This window comes from Thamnophis sirtalis, unplaced genomic scaffold (assembly GCF_051295495.1).
Source record: "Thamnophis sirtalis isolate CommonGarterSnake01/CBP01778 unplaced genomic scaffold, rThaSir2_p1.2 scaffold_1, whole genome shotgun sequence".
Lineage (NCBI taxonomy): Eukaryota > Metazoa > Chordata > Lepidosauria > Squamata > Natricidae > Thamnophis > Thamnophis sirtalis.
This window is the reverse complement of record NW_028261381.1, coordinates 7,553,851-7,576,021: the sequence shown is the minus strand read 5'-3', so window position 1 is coordinate 7,576,021 and position 22,171 is coordinate 7,553,851. Positions and strand designations below refer to the sequence as shown.

The 22,171-nt window shown below is 37.1% G+C and overlaps 1 protein-coding gene across 6 annotated transcripts in view; it reads right to left on the bottom strand.

Annotated features, from left to right (window-relative positions):
- The window catches only part of HYCC2 (hyccin PI4KA lipid kinase complex subunit 2), a 60,100-nt gene that overhangs the window by 9,015 nt on the left and 28,914 nt on the right, over nt 1-22,171 (bottom strand). For 4 of the 6 annotated variants that reach the window (XM_087707247.1, XM_087707225.1, XM_087707236.1 and 1 more), the window contains 7 exons: nt 20,608-20,688; nt 20,286-20,401; nt 17,380-17,475; nt 14,207-14,323; nt 12,495-12,582; nt 7,424-7,583; nt 6,091-6,258 (listed from right to left, as the gene is read on the bottom strand). In XM_087707247.1, coding sequence (XP_087563373.1) covers nt 6,091-6,258; nt 7,424-7,583; nt 12,495-12,582; nt 14,207-14,323; nt 17,380-17,475; nt 20,286-20,401; nt 20,608-20,688 — 826 coding nt within the window. The remainder of the gene's footprint in view (nt 1-6,090; nt 6,259-7,423; nt 7,584-12,494; nt 12,583-14,206; nt 14,324-17,379; nt 17,476-20,285; nt 20,402-20,607; nt 20,689-22,171) is intronic. The other 2 variants (XM_087707262.1, XM_087707273.1) reach the window with 2 other exon arrangements.

Below are 22,171 nucleotides of genomic sequence, written 5' to 3'. Positions count from 1 at the left end.
TAGGATGGCACACAGGTTTTCCTTAAGCAAAATTATGTTGCAAACATTTTGCAGAAACTTAAACTTCAAGTTACAGGTTTTTTTATTATAATTGTTTTTATACTGCAGTCTGGAACAGAATGAATTTATTACACAATGCTTAAACGGATTGATTTTCTAAAAGATATGCCTACAACTGTGTCCATAAGAATAACCTCTCTCAAAAAGCCATAAACCATTCATCTTTTACTACATAACTACTAATATGTAAACTATAATAATAATAAATTTGTATATGGCTATAATACTAGCAGCACTTATTAATAAGCACATTAAATACTGCATAGAGAACTTTTACTTCTGAGGAATGTTTATGATTGTTTTTAATGAATGTAACCACATTCTTCCAGAAGTAAATTCTTGTAGAAATCTTCCTGCCATTCCCAGTTCTAAAGATCAACCTAGAATGGCTGTGCTGGTACATAAAATTAAGTCAGAATTCATTCAGAAAATAGTGGGTTGTTTGGCCACTTTTAATTTGTTTGATTTCATTCCCCACCCCCACCCCCAACAACTCAAATTGTACCTCTGCCTATTCTAAATGCCACAGGGGCAGTTCTACTTCAGTATTTGTAGGGGTTCTTGAAATAGAGATATTGGTGCATGCAAGTATTCCTGAATGTCAGCATCTGAGTATTATTTTATATGTGTGTGTATTTAACAATGGGTGCATGTGTCACTGTGAGGTTTTCTAAGAATGTTTTTGCATATCATAGTAGCACTGAATACAAGATGGGTGGCATATAAATTTAGATATACATTTTTTTAAAAAAATTCTGGACAGTTTCAAATACTGACCCATTATCATGGAATGAGCACAATGTGGAAGTATTATAAACAAGAGAACAAATTATTTACAAAGCAGAAGCAAGTCTCCATAGCTGATGCTGTGTCTGTAAAATATTATTTTAAGCTAACCAAGTGCTTAACCAGCCTCTCAGATCCTTCTCTCTTCCAATCAACTATTTGGACACCCTTGTTCTAACTTAATACAGTTCTGTTTTGTACAGTACTCCTCAGCTTACAATGATCCTGACATACATCGTTTCTCCCCCCATTTCAAAAACCTCCTCTGCAAAGTAATCGTATTGACAAAGGTAAATATGCAGAATTGAATCTGACAGCTAAGAGAATGCCCATTTTACAGTCTGAAATGATTTTCTTTTCTATTTCCTCGGTAATGTTGATTCTTTTAACTTTCGCATTTTAACATTTCAAACAATAACACAATCGTGCCCTGTAAAATAAGAAGGCTCCTTAGATTAAAAGAAAAACAAATCCTGAGTCTTTTAAAACATTATGTTTAAAAAACAAGCCACAATGCATATGGTATTCTTCACACAAAATGTTAAAAAGCCATTTGAAATAAAAGAACGTCCTGAAAGCAAAAGTGCCTTTTAGACTCCTTTCTTTGACCACCATGCAAAGCTAAGTGAAAGTGCTTTTTGATTGAGCTCCCACCACCACCTCTCTTAACCCCCTCCTTACTTTAATGGAGGGAACACAATATCCAGAGGTGTTTGTTCCCCAGTCAATTTCCATGGATACATCTCCAGCCTTACAATCAATTTGCAAGGACAAAATGACAGAAAATGGAAGAAATATTGTTGTTTGTCAATGACGTTTGCAACATTACTGTTTAGTATAATTAATAAAATTATCCCTTCCGTTGGGAGGAAAGAGTCAGAGAGGCTCGGTGTAAATTTTCTGAATGCCACCACCATGCAGAGGCCAAGGCAATCAGCAGTGCTTGAAAGTGAAAAAGGAGGAAAACAACATGCAAAGTAGGATTCCCCAAGCCATCAACATTCAGAAGTTCAATTTGAGCAATATACAGATTTACTAATCCAGTGTTTTTCAACCACTGTGCCGCGGCACACTAGTGTGCCGTGACATAGCGTAAGGTGTGCCGTGGGAAAATTACTTTATATATAGTCAATATAGGCACAGAGTTAAAATTTTTAAACATTTTCTAATGGTGGTGTGCCTCGTGATTTTTTTCATGAAAAAAGTGTGCCTTTGCACAAAAAAGGTTGAAAAACACTGTACTAATCACTATAAATATACCCTTTTGATTTCAATGGGAACAGTCATTTGGGGAAAAGCTTAATTTCCTGACAAAATGTTCAAGTATATTCTGAACCAAAGTCCTTGTAGGCAATAAAGCTTGTCAGAGAAAGGAACAAAATATAAACTCAAAGGGATATTTCAGCCATTTTTTTGACATATTTTTTAAATCAATGCTAGCTGTGCCCTCAACAGGTACATGGTTCATCAATGCTCCCAACATTATTATTCATATTCAAAGCTTCTCTTACATAATCAATGTAAGAGTAGTACATGCACGTTAATCCTGTGAGCATTATGATCTACTTTTTATTAATTCACAAAGAATATTTACATAAACTGACCCAAGCATGTTGCAAAAAAGACTGATTATTTATTATACACTTGGAATATTTAAAATCAAGGATAAATAAGTTCAAATGAAAACAATTTTATTAGGATCATAGACCAGCATAAGAAAGATAAGATTGTGTCATTTTGTTTACACAATTTTGAAAAGAAGCAATATTTATCAGTTTCATGCAAAATCAGCAAGAGCACCAAAAGAAAGTAATTTAACAAGCTGTGATTTCCTTTTATGATTAAGAGACCCATCTTTTCCATCCCAGACCACCAAAAGAAAAAGATTCGCTCACAAAAATATGATTTTTAAAAAACTTTTTTAGCAATAGCAATAGCAGTTAGACTTATATACCGCTTCATAGGGCTTTCAGCCCTCTCTAAGCGGTTTACAGAGTCAGCATATCGCCCGCACAGTCTGGGTCCTCATTTCACCCACCTCGGAAGGATGGAAGGCTGAGTCAACCTTGAGCCAGTGAGATTTGAACCGCCGAACTGCAGATAGCAGTCAGCTGAAATGGCCTGCAGTACTGCACTTTAACCACGGCGCCATCTCATCTTTTTGTGTAAGTTATGCTCACTTTATTTATCTAGAAAACATTTAGGCAACAACACCTAATCTAAATATATCTAACATATTAAAGAAGTACTGTGGCACCGAAGCAACTCTTTTTGAAAAGAAGATTTGAGAATTTGTTGTGAGAATTTCTGTACCTTCTTCTGGCCATGCACATGCAACATGAAGTTAGTACAACAAAATAATAACAGTAGGAGAAAAGTTGTGGTTAGGGGTCATTTACTGGCTATGCTCAGATTCACTCAGTTCTAGGAGTAAATTCTGAATTTCATGCTTCCATAGCTTTCCAATAATGCCTCTCCTCTTCAGACACCGTGAATTTTCTAATTGCACATGATGGATTCAGATGCAATAAATGAGGAATCCTAATTCTAACGCTAACTCTAAAGGGTTTGTTTGCTTGCTTGATTTGCTATTTAGCTTGTCAGACGCAAGAAATCAGGAGCCAAGAAAGTTAAAATGAATATAGGTTTAATGCGTGCTTTCTACAAGACTCTGAACTACTAACAGTCAAAGGGAAATTGGCAGTAGGTAAGAGTCAATGGAATTCAAGGTGGGCTGGACTTAGATCTCTTGTGGGCGCAAAGGGACTCGCGATTGATGATGACATGCTTTACCCTTCCCTCGGGCTCAGCTTGGTCATCTCCTACATAGCTTTCCTTGGAGCAACTGTGAAGCATGTTCAGCACATTATTTGCAAATGTTATTAAAATGTTAAAATATCAGCAGTGCCCAAAAGACTACACTAAAGACAGAAAAGAAGGACTATAGAAATAAATTAGGGAGATATGCAGATTAGCAAAGTATAAATTTATAACTATAACTTAGAATGCATTGCTATCGGAAAACTCCTGCACCAGCATCAAGGGGACAGTGGGTTAAGGACGTGCACCGAGTAAAATGGAAATCTCTTAGTAAAGAGTAAAGAATTAACTTGAAGAATACCACTAAACAGGGCTATAAGATTTTTCTCTCTCTTCAAGTTTATACTACCTACTTTGAGACCCAATCCTATAAATAGCATAATGGCAATTTAATTCCACTTAAATCAACGGAACAGGTGATTAAACCATTCATTGAACTGGAAGTTTGGTATATAAAATAGTAAGAGAAAGGCTTCCACCCTCTTCTAATACTAAATTACAGTTAAAGTATTATTTTATATACTTTATATATATTCCAGGTGGTGAAAACAGCATCAATATTTTTACTTGACACATTTTTATTGTATATATACATTTGTATATATACAAATATATTTATTTGTTGTATTTATACATTTGTATATCTACAAATGTATATATGTATACATTTAGCAGACTTAACATGCTCACTAGCAGGGTGTTCCAGGATGCAATAGAATGAACGGATGACCTTGGAGGATGAGAGAAAGAGATTGCCGATGAAACTATCAAACAAGAGGAGCATAACTCTCAGAGGAAGAAACTTAGGAAGACCTGCCCTTATTCATCAGAGGGTTATAAGTAGCAGTGAAAAGTCCATACATTCAGACTTTCAAGATTCTATTAAAGTAGTCTTAAAATAAAGTAGATTTTGCTCATTTGGTCAGGTTTCCTGTCTGGTTTACCCAGAAGGGCTGACATCAATCTTGCAAATCTGAAGGTACAAAATTCCTGGCTCTCCTAAGTTTTTTTCTCTGATCATTAAGCGACTGCGGTCTCCTCTTATCTGATCGTTCTCTAAGCAGAACCTTTCCCTGATCCCCCAAGATCACCCACACATTACATTACAAAGTGATCCCAAAGTTATCAGGTTATTTTAACCATGCTAAGTTAGATATTATACCAGTGACGTGCGGTGAGGTTTATGGCTGGTGAGGCAGCAATTTCTTTAGACTTGTGGACTTCAACTCCCAGAATTCCACAGCCAGGCATGCTCAGTTCCGATTTAAAGCAACAGCATTTGTTTTTCTCCTTTGCTAAACAAGTTTCCTTCTTTCTTTTTCTTTTCCCTTCCCCTCCTTCTTCCCTCTCTCCCCCCCCCTCTCTCTCTCACACACAGACACAAAGTTGCACCAGGATTCAGAAAATTTAGGTTTTCCTCCTCAGCCCATGTTAGCAATACCATGAGCAGCATTTTGGCTGGCAGGTGTAAGTAGAAGTGGAAATTCATTCTACTGAAAACATTGTTTTTGCTTATGATTGGATAATTAAAATTTCAGAAGACCCAAAGGCATAATATTAGAGTGTTATATAGTGCATAAACTAAAGAACTGTCTCAATATGCTCCCTCCCCCCTTTCTCAAACACACACACACATACACACAAAAAAGTTGCATCAGAAGGATGAAATTTGAATTCCTCCCCCTCCCTCCGACCCATACGGACCTTTTCCAGCTCTTTCAGAGAGGATTTCAACTCTGCTCTTGCCTGCCATCATGAAAAGAAAAAAAAATGTAAAAGGAAAAAGGCAAGAGCTGAGATCAAGCTGAGCTAGTTGCTGCCAGAGTCACTGTGTGGATGACTCTGCTTAACTGTTTAAAAAAAGCCTCTAAAAAAGCACCCTCTACAGAAGGAGGCAAGAGAATGACGTGCCTCATCTACATCAAGAATTTTTTGGCTTTTAACCCTTGCTTAACTGTGCTCGACTGATCATAAAACCCCAGACTAAATGAGGCACATCGTTCTCCTGCCGCCTCCTGTAGAGGGCACTTTTTAGAGGCTTTTTTAAACAGTTAAGCACTAAGCAGAGTCATGCACGGTGACTCTGGCAGCAACTAGCTCAGCCTGACCTCAGCTCTTGCCTTTTTCCTTTTACATTTTTCTTTTCTTTTCATGATGACAGTGGTGAGGCTCTGCCTCCCCTGCCTCCCCTGACTGCACGTCCCTGTATTATACAGATAGTCAAAGTCCAAAGTGTTAGAATAAATAGCTCCAGGCCAAAGCTAGGCATAAAGGGATATGTGCAGAAAGAAGGAAAGAGAAGAAAGTGTACTCGTGGTCAATGGAACATACTCTAAAGCAAAAGGGAATTCTGCTTGGGAAGAAAGAGCCAGGATCCTCCCCAAGCAATGGCTTTACTGACATGCCACCTTATCTCTGTCCTACCCTCTTTTGTGGCTGGTGTCAAGTTGGGCTCCGGTGAGTCATGCTCAGGGGTCCTGAGCATCAGTACGTTCCCCTCTTGCTTGCGTTTGATCCCTAGGTCTGTGGAGCCGTGCAGGATCGGAGATCCGGGAATGCTCATGTCAGCATCATTTGAGAAGTCAAAGCCATCTGGGATTCAACATATAATATTTTAGTGTCTTTCTATTCTTTCCCTAACCGTTATAACCCAGGCAGGGAAATGAAGGTGTACACAGAATACAGACAACCACACCTGTATTTTTCTCAAAGAAAGTTGAACAGCATCATAAAAATAAGTGGATATGATGTGCCGTGTACGAGAAGACATAAATGCAACACTACTGCAGTGAGGCTGTAGATGATGAAGGATTTGTAAAATAGGATTAACTGTTTTTATTATGAAGAATTCAGAATGAAAACAAAAAACAGAATATTTAACAAGGAATTTAAAGTTTAATAAAAGTTCATTTTTTTTGCAGTCTACCATATATTTACCAATATAATTTAAAAAAAAAAAAAAAGAATCAAACCTTATCCACCCATAACAGAAATTGGTATGTTTCCAATTTAACATTTGCTTTTCTTTTTGCTGGCAGAGAGGTGAGTTTAAAAGATTTGAAGTTGCTTCCTATGAAAACTAAAAGATTCTTAAATTATCCCCAAACAAAATACTTTATTTATTGTTAGGTTTGCAGACCACGGGTCCTGAAAATATGAGTACGAATTAATATTAATGTGCCTGTTACCATTTTATCAATGAAAATACAAAGATAAAATTTGCAATATTGTCTAGCTTATGTTGGTATTTTGGAAGTTTATACATGCACACAGCCCTCTATCCCATTTAAAACAAAAAAAAACAGCAACAAACATTCCCAAAAGTCAGATATAGATGATAAATCATGAAAGTTGAAAAAGAAAAAAAAGTCATTTTTTTCCCGAGATACTATATAGCTGGATGGCCCACAAATTGCAGATACAGTCACACCATCAAAATAATTATCTTCCAACAATTTTTTAAAAAGAAAAAAGATCCAATCCACTGAAAGTAGAAAGTAATTACAAAATTTTTAAAGTGCCATTCAATTTCCGTGATATACCACTTAAATCATTTAGGTTTTTCTAGATATATGAAATAGGAAGAATTCTTATTTCATTATAGTTTGCAGTCACAAATACATATTTGTACATATACATAATTATTTTCTGTATGTCTATATACCTGAAACAAATGATCAAACTCAGAAACTAGCATTTGCCAGTAGAGGGGAAAGATACCATATTACAATTTTCATTTTACATTATAAAGACTTACCTTCTCTTCTCCAGCGATGTCGGCGGATTGAAGCTGTTGTAATAGCTGTCCGAGAAATTCTTGGCACTGTTGGAGTAACCTCTACTTTCAAAACCTTCTGTCCTCCTTGTGATGCATCAGGAGCATCAAAAGGTAATGAATTCTTCATTGCATTTGCAACCTATTACAACAGTAAAATGCTGTGTAAGTGTCAGGGACAAAAGATCAGATCCATACCTGAAGGTCCATTGAAATTGATTTATGGCTCCTCTTGCCTATGCACAGGAATATTTTCAGCTAAGGGTTAGCACCTGTTAGGAGTTAGATAAGGTAAACAGAATTCAAAGGGGGTTGGACTTAGCTCTAGTGGTGGGATTCAAGCCATTTAACAACCAGTTCCCCCAAAATGTGAGTGTGCGCACATGTGTGGCTTCCGCCACCCAGCAAGGGTGGACTGAGCAGCCTTTTTGGGCCTGTTCCGCTCCATCTCTGCCCTCCAGGGCAGTGGCTGCTTCTCTCGGCTGCTGCTCTTACTGGGAGAGAGTGCATCTCTTGTACAATTTAGTAGCTGTGAGCCGCCACTTTTCTCTAAATCCCATCAGCAAAGCGCACAGCACAGAGAAGCAGCAGCCATATTGAATGCTGCTTTTCAGTGCTGCACACTTTCCAGATGGGACTTAGAGGAAAGTGCACCTCACAGCTGCTAAATTGCACAAGAGATGCACTCTCTCCCAGGAAGAGCAGCAGCCGAGAGAAGCAGCTGCTGACCCAGAGACCACACGGAGAGTCTTCATGAGCGGCCGAGCCTCAGCAAGGGACGGCTACAAGATCTCTGCTGCAGCACTTTAGGTAAAAAGAACTGTCCGGTAGTTTGAGACCACCGGGGGGGGCAGCAGGCAGAGGCCCGGGGCAAGGAGTTTGAGTCCTGGAAATATTCCTTTCTCTTATTTCTCTTTGATCATTTTGACTTTGTACTTCAAAGGCTTCAGCTTGTTTACAGAAGAGATAAGGAGAAGAGCATGGGTTGTTTATACAGGTGCTCTTTGGATGCTTCTTTGGCAGCTGGAGAGAAGTGAAAACAAAACCTTGTTTTGAAACTAGAGTGGTAATGTTTACTAGTTGGAAGAATAGCACAACAGCAAAAAGAAACCATAACATTTCAACAGATTATGTTTGAAATTCAAAAATCATTAGAAACAACAGAGAGAATTGAGAAGAGATTGGAAAATATAGATTGTAATGCAGTAAAATTCGATGGAAAAATTGAAAATATCCAGCAAATGGAAAAAGTGGAGGTTAGAGTCCTAAAAACCCAAGGGAAAAATGAATAAAGAGGCAAGATAATTGTGGATACTGACAGTGAACTGAGTGTGGTTGGAGATGGAAAGAGTGGAACATGGAAAGGGAAGATAGATGGAAAGGAGCTCTAAACCAGATTTCAAGGTATAGAAGAAAAAAAAAGAGAAGAATTCATGGATTCAAGGAGAGAAACTTTGACAAAAACACTACTGATAACCAAAGATAAGGTGATTAAAGAAGCTGATGGAGGGTCTCGAGATTTTACAAGATATGTAAAAAGCAACAAGTTGCGAAGAGAAGTCCACAAAAATTTGATTAAGGAAATAACCAGAAGACTAATTCCACAAATGGCAAAAGACATAAGATTGCACTATTACTGGAAAGACACAGGTTGAGATATGAAAACAAATAACAAAATATTAGTCAAATTTAGTTAAAATTAGACCATTATGTTAAAAATGAAGTGATAATGGATATAGTTGGATAAATAATTGATAATGATAACAATGTACACATATGTATTGGTTTGATAAGAGGAAATTTGGTATAAATTCTAAATGGTGATCATGAAAGGAAGTTTAAAAACTCTGTTATACTCTGTATAAAAGCTTATAATATTAAAAAAAGAGAGTAAGTCAAATTTAGTTAAACTAAGACCCCCCCAAAAATTGAAATGATGACGGATATTGTTAAATAAATGATTGATAATGATAATAATGTAATATTTGTATTGACGTGATAAAAGGGAAATTGGATATAAATTGTAAACAGTGATTAAGAAAGGTCTAGAAACCTTGTTATTAAACATAATCAATTTTTATTTAGAAAGTGTTATAAAGATGTAATGTTGCTGGATGATATTGAAAATAGATAACGGAATGCCATCATGTGGTTTTGCTTTACATTTTGGAATATTTTATATAAAGGGATGTAAAAACAATCATAGTCATATGAAGATTGAGGTATGATGATAGTAATTAATATATATATATATATATATATATATATATATATATATATATATATATATATATATATATATATATATATATATATATATATATATTTGATTTAAAATATATAACTTGATATGAATTGTAGGTGATGACTGTGGAAGGGATGCACAAAAGCTCTTTGTAACCAATTGACACACTCTTTACAATTTGTAATGGAAGATATTTTTGTGGCGTTTGTTGTGTTTTGTCTGTTTGTGTTTATTCAAAAATAAAAATATATATATAAAAAAAAAGAAACTGGCTATGCAACCGCCGTTTATCCATCATGATAAACTATGAAAGGGAATGCTTTTGATTTCCTGGGAGCCATATGAGGGAAGTGGGAGCTTCTCAGCTCCAGAGCATGTATACAACCTTAAAACCATGTAGAATTCTTTTTAGTCATATTTGCTGTATGACGCTCCGAAGTATAAGACGCACCTAGCTTTTAGGGAGCAAAATAAGGGGGGGGGGAGAGAGAATCTGCCTCTCAGCAATTTGCCTCCTTGCACCAAACAGTACAGAAGATATACACAGTTTATGGTGTTACATTTCAGAACTATGCTTGCTGTTAAAACTGACATGGCTTTCTGGAAGTATACATTATTTCGGTTTAGCTTGATTAGAAGAAAAAAAATCTGTGTCTGCCTCTCAGCAATTTGACCCTTGCAGCAAACAGCAAGTTTCACTTTCAATTTCAGCAGCCGCCAGCTGTTATTGCTGCCTCCGCATTCCCCATTTTCTCCGTTTGCTGCAAGGAGGTAAATGGCTGGGAGGCAGAGGACAAAGGGTGGGGGGCGGTGGATGCATGGGCAGGGCTACATTTGATGTATAATATACACCTAAATTTTCACCCTCTTTTTTTGGGGGGGGGGGGTTGAATACTCTGAAAAATACAGTATGTAGGAAATTTGCTTTACTGAAAAAAAAAATTCCAGAAGGCTGAAAGTCACTGACAGATACCCTTTTTTTTAGGACTAAGGTTAAGATATAGACTGAATTATAAAGAGGCAAGCACCTTACTTTTCTTTTTTAATAAAAAGGAGACCAAGAAAAGAAAGAAAAATTACGTAAAACTGCAGAATAGAATGGAGAGTAGTACAGCAAATATGAACTTTTTAAAAAAAGTTGGGAGTGATCATTATTATATTAGTATTAATATTTAATATTAATTTATATTATTAATAATACAATTATTATATTATTACAATAAGAGCAAATCAAAAGGGACTTTCCACCAAGTTAGTGTTTGTCTCAGCTTTTTCAGTTAAGTCAAAAACAAAAGCTGAATTCAAATGAATTCAGGCTACCTTTGGGCCAGGGATGTCAAACTCACGTCATCATGTTGTCATGTGATGTATCATGACTATTTCCCCCCCTTCACTAAAATGGGGTGGGGGTGGCCAGTGTGTGACGTATCCGGCCCATGGGCCGCGAGTTTGACACCCCTGCTTTAGGCTTCTTAATACTGTATATTACAGGAAGTTTATCAGTGTTTTTTTTTATTATTAAAAATCAATTTAGTAGAGCATTTAGTTATTTATTAAAGGAACATTAACAAAATCAGAATTCAAATTGTTGTCTTCAAAAGGATAATATAATCTAGTCAGCAATAATTCAACAAAGAAGCATTTAATCTAATATAAAGGGAAGGGGAAAAATGCAATCTCATTTGGCAAGAGGGTTCATGGAGGGTTAATGGAGAGGATGGTTACTGTGGCAAAGTGGTTTAGTCCTTTCCATGTCTCCTTAAATAGGCAGAAACCAATCTGCTGGGCATGATTGTGAGTAAAGAAAAACAAATGTCATAGGAAAGTGGGCATTTCTATTTTCAGAATCTTGTTTATTTATCCAGTAAAAGGCCAGTGACCTACATTCATAAAAGCTGAAGTGGAAAAGGAAGATTATCCCAACTTCTCAAAATAATTATCATGCTGTTCAAGTTCAAAGAGAGGCCAAGTTCAAATTGTACCACAGTTACTAGACTGTTAGCATCTAGCTATATGCTTGTCAAATAATTCTGGAAAAATCTTCCCGACAGACATGCAAAATGCAGATAAACAAGCATACAGGTAATCCCTTACAACCACAATTCAGCCCAAAATTTCTGCTGCTAAGCGAGACAGTTGTTAAGTGAGTTCTGCCCCATTTTACAACCTTTCTTGCCCCAGTTGTTAAGTGAATCACTGTAGTTGCTAAAATAGTAACATGGTTGTTAAGTGAATTGGTTTCCCCATTGATTTTGCTTGTCAGAAGGTCACAAAAGGGATCACATGATCTTGGGACACAACAACATCATAAATATGCAGCAGTTGCCAAGAATCCGAATTTTGATCATGTGATCATGAGGATACTGCAACGATTGTGTGAAAAATGTCACTTTTTTTCAGTGACACTGACTGTAAACGGTCCTAAACGAATGCTTGTTAAGGACTACTGTATACATGAACGACACACAAGTGTACATCTGCATGGTTCTCAAAAGAGCATTTTCAATAAGCACACTGCAAGTGGCAGTCAAACAATGATTGCAAGTAATATTCTAATTATTCCCCTGTTAACCAATATTCTGCTAATCTTTGCTTTATGAGAAACTGAGGAATTCTGGACTGTAGCTAAGTAAATGAAATCAAAGTGTACAATTTATCACGAGTTTTTGTTACAACGTGCACCAATTATTCTGCTGGAATAATTGGAAGATTTTAGAATGTTACCGAACTCATTCAAAGCTGACTATTAATATTACAATTATATGCCCAATTTAAATCTCATGAACAGATTACAGCCTATCTCCTTACCAGCAGTGGCTGAGAATAGAGTTCAAGCTGAGCTCGATATATTATATCATCCAGGGCTTCCTGACCAAGCTCCCATTGTCCATTGTAGCTATATATGGATGCAAAGGAAATAAACACAGTGCATTATTTTTGTGATCTTGAGCTTTCCCACATCAGTTAACTTCCAAATATGCCCTTTTCTGCTGCTTTGGTTTTGCTAGCGCTAGCTGTAAGTTCTTACGTAAATAGCTGACTCATGGGTACAATTATTCCTTGCTCTATCTGTACATTCAGTCAGGATAATTTCATTACTAACATTTTTGACATAGCAGACAAAGAGATGTTACTAATAACTGAGCCACCTCAACGATTCCCTCGGGTAGGCCTGATTCCTAGGGCCTACCAAATGCAGCGCCCTAGATCAGTGTTTCCCAACCTTGGCAACTTGAAGATGTCCGGACTTCAACTCCCAGAATTCCCCAGCCAGCGAATGCTGGCTGGGGGATTCTGGGAGTTGAAGTCCGGACATCTTCAAGTTGCCATGGTTGGGAAACACTGCCCTAGATGATGGAACCCATAACATGCCATGGTGGTGCAGTGGTTAGAATGCAGTATTGCAGGCTAATTCTGCTGACTGCCAGTAGTTTGGCAATTCAAGTCTCACCGGGTCAAGGTTGACTCAGCCTTCCATCCTTCCAAAATCAGTACAATGAGGACCCAGATTGTTGGGGACAATATGCTGACTCCGTAAAACCACTTACAGAGGACTGTAAGGTATTGTGAAGTGGCATATAAGTCTAAGTGCTATTGCTATGCCCTCTCTGCCAGATATGGTAAATGAAACTGGGAGAGGCTCAAATACCCATGCTATGAAAGGCTCTAAAGATCAACATCAGCACCGTGAATTGGACCTGGAAATAAGCTGGTAACTAATGCAGTTTGCGAAAGAGATATAATGTGTGTTCACTGCATTTTGAACCAACTGAAGTTTTTGGAGACTCTTCAAGGGCAGCCTTATGTGGAGCACATTACAGTAGTTCAACCATGAGATGGCTAGGACAGGAATGACCATTCGTAGGACCCCTCAATTTAGGAAAGGTGCAACTGGTAATAATTAATTAGAAGCTTTCCAGAGTTAAAAGTCAACTCCATGGCAAATAGCAATAGCAGTTAGACTTATATACCGCTTCATAGGGCTTTCAGCCCTCTCTAAGCAGTTTACAGAGTCAGCATATTGCTCCCAACAACAATCCAGGTCCCCATTTTACCCACTTTGGAAGGATGGAAGGCTGAGTCAACCCTGAGCCGGTGAGATTTGAACAGCCGAACTGCAGAACTGCAGTCAGCTGAAGTAGCCTGCAGTGCTGCATTTAACCACTTCGCCACCTCGGCTCTATGTAAGTTACAATTTTTCACAGCAGAACATAGCACAAATATTTTAATAAAAAAGAAAAACATGAAAAATGTGTTGTTAAGTATTCTGCTAGAGGGGTTAACTCAGGAGGTTCCCTTCCATTCACTGCCGTTTTTTAAATCAGACAAAATATACAAAGTATTTAGGCCAATGAAATAATGTATTTTCAAACAGAAAAGCAGAAAAATTGCCTGATAGAAGTCCACTGTCAACTGTTAATATTTTAATAAACATTTATGTTGCATTTTATTCCGGCAAAAATATGAATAATTTGCTCAAAAACAAAGAGCAGTTACTTATCCAAAATTTAGAAACATACACAGCGTAATAGATTCCAGTGAGTAACTGAACCATGAAGTCAGGATCCAATAGTACTCTGCAGCCATCTTCCTTCCAGCATTTTTCATTTTGTCGTGGAAATCCACTCACACAGAGCCTGCAAAACATAAAAGCACGTCTAAAAATTAAATCTTTTATCTGTTGAGTAAACACATTTTCTTATTTTTAATTTTGTATACAAAACTCTAAACTACAAACCAAGGTATTTTAATAATAATATTCATTTTTAGTTTATTTATGTGTTTTTATAGTCCTGGGTAGTATATACCAGTGTGAGAAAACTACTCATTTAAATTAGAAACCAAAGTATTTGTGATGCAACAAAGTATATGTAACCCTTGTTTAGCAACTGACGTACACCGGTTCTCATACTGACAAGCAATGCAACATCCCCACAGTCAGGTGATCAAAATTTGGGTGCTTGGCAAGTGGCATATGTGTATCATGGTTGCAGCATCCCGGGATCACATTTGTTTTTTGCAATCTTTCCAGCCAGCTTCTGATAAGCAAAGTCAATGGGAAAAGCCGAATTCACTTATTGACTGCACGATTCACTTAACAACTTTAGTAATTTGCTTAACAACTGTGGCAAAATAGTTCGTAAAATTGGGTACAATTCAACAACAACAACATTGTTTAACAACAGAAATTCTGGTCTCAATTGTGGTTAAGTCGAGAACCACTTGCAAATGTTTTTAATATATTTAATTCTGTAACATCTACATAAATAAACAATTAAGACATGCCACTAAAACAACCCTTTGCTCTACATAAAACCACAATGAAAGATGGTTACAATATCATGGGATGATAGCAATATCATTTAGACTTATATACTGCTTCACAGTGCTTTACAGCCCAATCTAAGAGTCAGGATATTGCCTCCAACAATCTGTTTCCATATTTTACTGACCTCAGAAGGATGGAAGGCTGAGTCAACCTTAAGCCTGGTGAGATTCGAACTGCCAAATTGCAGGCAGCAGAAGTAGCCTGCAGTACTGCATTCTATTACCAATAATATAGTAGAAAGTGACTATTACCATTCACAACATTTCCTATTTTGCCTGAAAACGTCCTACCATCACAAACTTGATTTTTGTAGAAGCTGCCAATCTATTCCCACTGAAATCTCTCAGCAAAGATTTTTTTCAGTTCAGTAGCAACCTCAATCAAATTACATCTAATCATACTTATGGAAAGTATCTATGTGACAACCATCAATATCCACCTAATATTTAACAGCAGCCAATTATTATTTTTTTGAAATTCAGCCAAAGCCAAGGTCAAGAATATCCTTTTAAAAATAAAGAAATTAAAATTTGGCCACCCATAGAATTCTAAAGGGAGAAGGACTGAAGGAACGCACACTTAGGACTCAAACATCAATTCTCCTTTGAAAAGATTTTCAGCACCATGGCACTAAAGTGATTTTTTCTTCTAAGGATATTCCACCTGTAACTCAACCCTTATTGGGTTTTTAGAATGGATGCATTAAAAGCATGGATCCAGTATATGGTTGGCACAGATATTGCAGCACTAAAAGATAATTCATCTTAGTGGGAAAAGATGTATAAAAAGTGAAATGAAACAACAAATAATAAAGACATGAGTTTATAGGTCCTTTTCATATTGCTTTTGTTCTTGTCTTAAATTTATCTACATCCTTTAAAGCAGTGTTTCTCAACCTTGGCAACTTGAAGATGTCTGGACCCCCAACTCCCAGAATTCCCCAGCCAGCGAATGCTGGCTGGGGAATTCTGGGAGTTGAAGTCCAGACATCTTCAAGTTGCCAAGGTTGAGAAACACTGCTTTAAAGTACTGGTCCCTTTCGCTCCATGACCCACCGGTCGAAGGGATGGTTTTGTATGTGCAACCTAATCCCACACATGTGCAAATAAAGTGTTGCACCTTTGCCCACTGCTTGAGTGGCCCAGTTCTCAACGGGCCATGGACTGGTAGCAATCTGCAGCCTGGGGGTTGGAGACCCCTGTTTTAGAGGAGGGCTTAGTAAAGAGACTACCTATTAGCTATTTCTCTTGCTAACCAGGTTAAAAAGAAAAAAAAAGGGATATTCCATAAGATCTGTTTTGGATGATCTTAATTAAAGCTGAATTTTCAGAATGGGACTTGGACTTTTCTCCAGTTTATCGTAATTCATCTATGCATCGCATAGAAAAAATTACAATGAAAGATATAGTATATAGAACAATATACACGCATAAGAAAAGTTGGTTCCATGGTTCAACCCCTCCCTAGTGGAAGATTAACTGATGACACCTGCATCTTGATGTTGAACTATAAACTCTATCTTGTACATATGTTATCTTCAATGTTGTGGCACTAATAAAAAATGACACAACTTGCATCATGGTCCATGTTTTGTTATTTGGGATCATCAAGTTTTGAAAAGTATGTTTTATATGTTACCCTCCACTCCTACATCTCATTAACCATATTTCACTGTACATCTGCAACCAGCTTGAATCTCCAAGTTACAAAGATATGTATCTCTTGAATGACACCCATAAAATCCAGCTCTGTTCCACACATATGAGAAGCCACGATCCTTTTGTCTTCTTCCAGTAAATTAGGAAAATTTATTTTTTTCTTTATCTAATTTAATGGAGACAATATGAAGAATCTAAATTTCTACATCTGTAATAAAACAGGTCATTACATTTACATACTCTAATAAAAAAGCAGGGAGAGATTATGGCAAATAATCAATATTCAAATATTGTCTCACGTGCATGTAAAACCCATACCTTTTTCTTTTTATATCATTTAAAAATCCCTATGAAAATAGCCACCTGGCTATTACCCGGGGGAGGGCCTTTTCTGTGGCAGCTCTGGCCCTCTGGAATGAACTCCCCGCAGGGATTCGGACCCTCACCTCTCTCCAGGCCTTCCGAAAAGCCGTCAAAACCTGACTTTGTCGGCAGGCCTGGGGGTGATGAGTTCCCTCCCCTCTCGACATGTATGGTTGTGCGACTGTTGTCGACTTTTATTATTTGTATTTTGTCTTTTATGTTCCCCCTTTTTTTCCCCCTTTGAATTGTTCGCTGCCCTGAGTCCTCCCGGAGAAGGGCGGCATACAAATAATAAAATACCAATACCAATTCCCCTCAACCATGCCAAGTGCATCATTCTTACCTAGAACCCATCTTGCAAAGCGACTGATAGGAAGAGGCAGGCATATATACAATAGCAGAATTATAACACAGCATAAGAAAGCTTAGGACTTCAAACCTAGAGAGACAAAGTGGAACAGGTTGAAATAATTAATATTCTATTGCAAAATCATTCTGCGGATAGGTTAAAAAAAATAACAAAATAGTTCTATTTTGCGTTCACTTTGTTTAGATATGATGCAGTCATCTTGGAAGATACACTAGCACAATTAAATATCCAACCACAAATAATATTTTCAAATAAGTAAGGCAGCAGGATGGAACCTGATCTCTGCTGAGAGTCATAGCAGACTTGGAAGATGGTCAAAGTGTCTTCTCTAGATGTGCCAAATAAATGTCAGCATTGGGAACTGGCAAACATCTGAGGCTGATTCTGCCAGAAGTCATCTGGAACAGCTGTGTAGCGATTAGGAAATGAGGATTCCAAGTTACACAAGAGTGATCACTAGGTAGCAAACCTTTGTTGGAAGCAACAAATTCAACCTGGGCTCTTTGTACTTATGCCTCAAAATCCTTGCTGTCTGAAATGCTAATACTTTGACTTCAGACCTTTCCTGTGAACAAAGCAGAGAGTGATTTGCTTTCTAACTGGCTATCTGGTAACTGGAATGATTGCAAGCAAGCTTCTGCGTGCTTTTGGACTTTGCTAGTACGTGTGCTTCCAAGAACGCTGACTGCCATGCTGGTAAATTTCCAATTTCATGAAGTAAACTACTGAAACCTAATCTCTATTGGTTTGTTTGGTCTAGAATAGGTGCCTATTAAATATAAATCCTGGCACTTCCTTATTCACTCATATCAATCATGCTTGTCAAACCCCAAAATATCAGGATTACAACTAATAACTATTTTAAAAAAAATCAATAATTCTGATCTGGGTATTTAATCAGTCATTTAGTCTTTTAGGTATAGTTAGCAAACTGTACACAAGACAACTGAAGTTGAACTTGTTGGATTGGGTGATTCAGAAGTAGGCTCTGGCTGATGAACAAGCAGGATTGTTCATCAGCCAAAGAGAGAGCCGAGGTGGCGCAGTGGTTAAATGCAGCACTGCAGGCTACTTCAGCTGACTGCAGTTCTGCAGTTCGGCTGTTCAAATCTCACCGGCTCAGGGTTGACTCAGCCCTCCATCCTTCCGAGGTGGGTAAAATGAGGACCCGGATTGTTGTTGGGGGCGATATGCTGACTCTGTAAACCGCTTAGGGAGCGCTGAAAGCCCTATGAAGCGGTATATAAGTCTAACTGCTATTGCTAGGATTTAGTCTATCCACATTCAGTCACTGTATATGGTTATAGGGCTTAATGGAAAGATAACGAGTCAGCCAAGAGGGGCCCTATATACTGTCTTTCTTCATTTGATTCAATCTCTGGGGATAGACTTTGGGTGAATCGGACAACCTTCTCCACTGATCAAAGATTACTGCTTCTGATTATGAAATTACATGAAAAGATTAATGCAAGTCAGATGCACTTCAGTTGTCTCTTGGTGTCAAAAATGAGGGAAGCAGAGCTGTATACTTCTCCACTGAATTTCCTATGCCTAAAGTGGGCATAATTTAATCTCAGTTCTTTTGGGATGATGAAATAGCTATTTTCTCCACAATTCAAGTGGTAGATGCATGGCCCTTATAGTATTTGATGGAGAAGACTGCTCACTTACTCTAAGACAAAAAATATTAGATTACTTTCTCTCAGCTTGGAAGTCAAATATTGAGGAAGACTAGAGAGAGCATAATCTCACAGTTTTTAAAAAATCTAAACTCATTATGGCCAATACAAAATTGAAATGGTGTGCCTTTCATATCAATCTTCAAAGTGATTAGGCAGTTTTCCTTTCAATTATGCTGGCCCAGGTGGTAGACCATGTTTCAGCTTAAAGCTCTTACTCTCAAGATGTTTTCCTAATGTCTAATCTGTATCTACATCCTGAAAGTTTCATGCTGTTAGTTATAGCCTTATCTTCAGGAACAACTGAGAACAAGTCCAAACCCTGTACAATCAACTCTTTAGATATTTGAAGATGGCAATCACATTTATTCTCAACTTCTCTTCTGCAAACTAAACCTAGGTCTTTTAACTCTTCTTCTAAGGACTTAGTTTTCAATTCTTTCACCTTCTTGACAGTTCTTTTCTGGACATGCTCCAGTTTAATCAATGTTCTTTTTAACTGGGATGTGCAAAAGTGATTAAAGAGCTTTTTCTTTGGGTTGATTTAATTCTCTACTTTCTGTGTAATGTGGGGGGGGGGATCCTTAGTACAAAGCATGCTATGCTCCTGTCAAATGTGGGATATTGAGTTCATTACTTACATTTAATTACCCTGCCCTTTTTACATTGTTTGGTGCACAAACATTATATTCCCCCCCATTATATTATTTGTTCTGACTGATGTGCTGAAGAGAAAACTTGCTTTCATTTAGCTGATGTGCCTTCTGAAGTATTTAGGATGGTATTCAGGTTCTTGCAACTGCTAGCGCTATCAGGAGATTAATGGGTTTAGAGTTCTCTGGTACTACATATTTAATGTATGTATGTATTTATTTATTTATTTAACTCTTCAGCTTATCTTTTGTTGATTTATTTTACTTCATTATCTCTTTACTTCTCTGTTTTGCCTTACCATTTGCAATCCATATTTTTCTGTTATCTGTCTCTGGCCATAACTAAAATTGCGAAAGGTATTAATGTAAAAATACGAATAGTCTCCAATTCTTTTATACAAATGCGAACAAAAATAATACAATTTGAGTTCAATTAATGAATTCAAAATGATGTACAAAACAGAAAGTCACATTTCAAAGTCAAGAAGCATTTTTCTTTTAAAATATTTGGACTGTTATGGTAAGATCTACTACATCACTTGCTTACCTGTTTTGTGCAGTGAATGTTTCTCTTTGAGGGTGAAGGTCACTATAAACTACTCTGATGAGATCATGCTGACACAGGGCTCCCTCAGTCAAAGCCATGGATCCAATTGTAGATGGCTTAGGAATTATAAAACGGAGACAATATTATTTAAGGATAATTTCAAGATCCCACAAATAAAGTCTAACAAGAAGGAAGGTGTAATTACTATACGAAGTTTAGAAACTCCAATTTAATATCATCAGATGACAGCTTTCTTTTAGAAATAACTGTTACACTCAACTAATTTCTTACAAGAAGTCTAGGAATATGATTGTATTCTTACCTCATGGTAAATTGAAGGTTTTGATAAGGAAGGGATAGTAAAAGATAAAATTTTATTATTCCCATCTTTGTCAGCAATTTCCTATAATATAAAAACATTTGGAAATATAAGTTTATTTATTTATATTTGTATGTATGTATGTGTGTGTATGTGTATATATGTGTGTGTGTAAATATATATATGTGTGTGTTTTTTCCGTAGATTTTCACGGGTACAGGTATGCAGGTCTTGGCGTATTCGGGTCTTTTCCCGTGCTCTCAATCTTACACGGGAAAAGACCCGAATACGCCAAGACCTGCGTGTGTGTGTGTGTGCGTGTGTGTGTGTGTGTGTGTGTGTGTGAACAGTAAAAGGCAACAGTAAAAATATTGGGTTTCTGTCTGGATGGACTCTTGTGACGAGCCGAAGGACAGATGATGGAAGCAGTTAGCTTCCTCCCATAATTGGGGCTTACCAGGGGTTGTAAAAATCTAATAGATACCTTTCACCCTGGCTTCGCTGATAACGGATAAAAGCCTGTGGCCTAATGGCTAAGATCTCTGCCTAGTGTGCCTAGTATGCCATATAGCCCAGGTTCAAATCCCAGTAAGGGTATGGCTAGCTGATGAGAGCTAAATAGCTTGAAATAGATCTATACTAGTCTCCCTTTATTTATTTATCAGCACAAATAAAAAAACATATATATATATATATATATATATATATATATATATATATATATATATATATATATATATATATATATATATATATACATACACACACACACACACACATATATATATATATACACATACATACATACATACATACATATACATGTGTGTGTGTACGTGCGCGCGTGCTCAAGCGTGTGCATGCACGCACACACACACACATACGTCATTTTAATTCCAGCAAAATAAACATCCATGAAGTAAAAGAATAATCTTTTAATGGAAGAGGAAGACTTTGTTTTAGCAACAGACCAGGCTATAATATGTACAGCAGAGGGCTTTTCACAACTTCATTGGCAAGAACCTTTTTGCTTTTGCTCAAAAGTCTTGCACACTCTGCATTATTCCATTTATTCAAACACTTTAGTCTGTCTTTATACTTTAAAAAATAAATAAGGTGACTTACAACAAACAATAGTAAATAAATCACATACAAAAACTGGTTAATTAATAGGCAAAGTAATATTCTTTGAAAACTCATCAGAACAACCAGTCTGGCAATCCAAACAACTGTCAGAAAAGAGAACTGATATCCATTAGATATTACAAATTATCACAGAGAGACAAATAGACCTTTCTGAAGAAGACATCATGCAAAGGCCTGGGATTTTTCAGGCAATAATGCTCGTAAGAAACCTTCTGTTTTATTTATTCCTGAGAAGTCTGAAGCCTAGCTTAATTATCTTCCTGTTTTGTTTAATGCTGAAAATCAAGAAGAAATTAGCAGTATACTCTGTCTTTTGCAGGCTGTTGTCAAATAGTTACTATGCGATTTTAGAGGATTCTTTACTATGGCCTGTCCACCTTTTGAATTGCATCGATTCAGAAGGTCAGTACATTTTCACTGT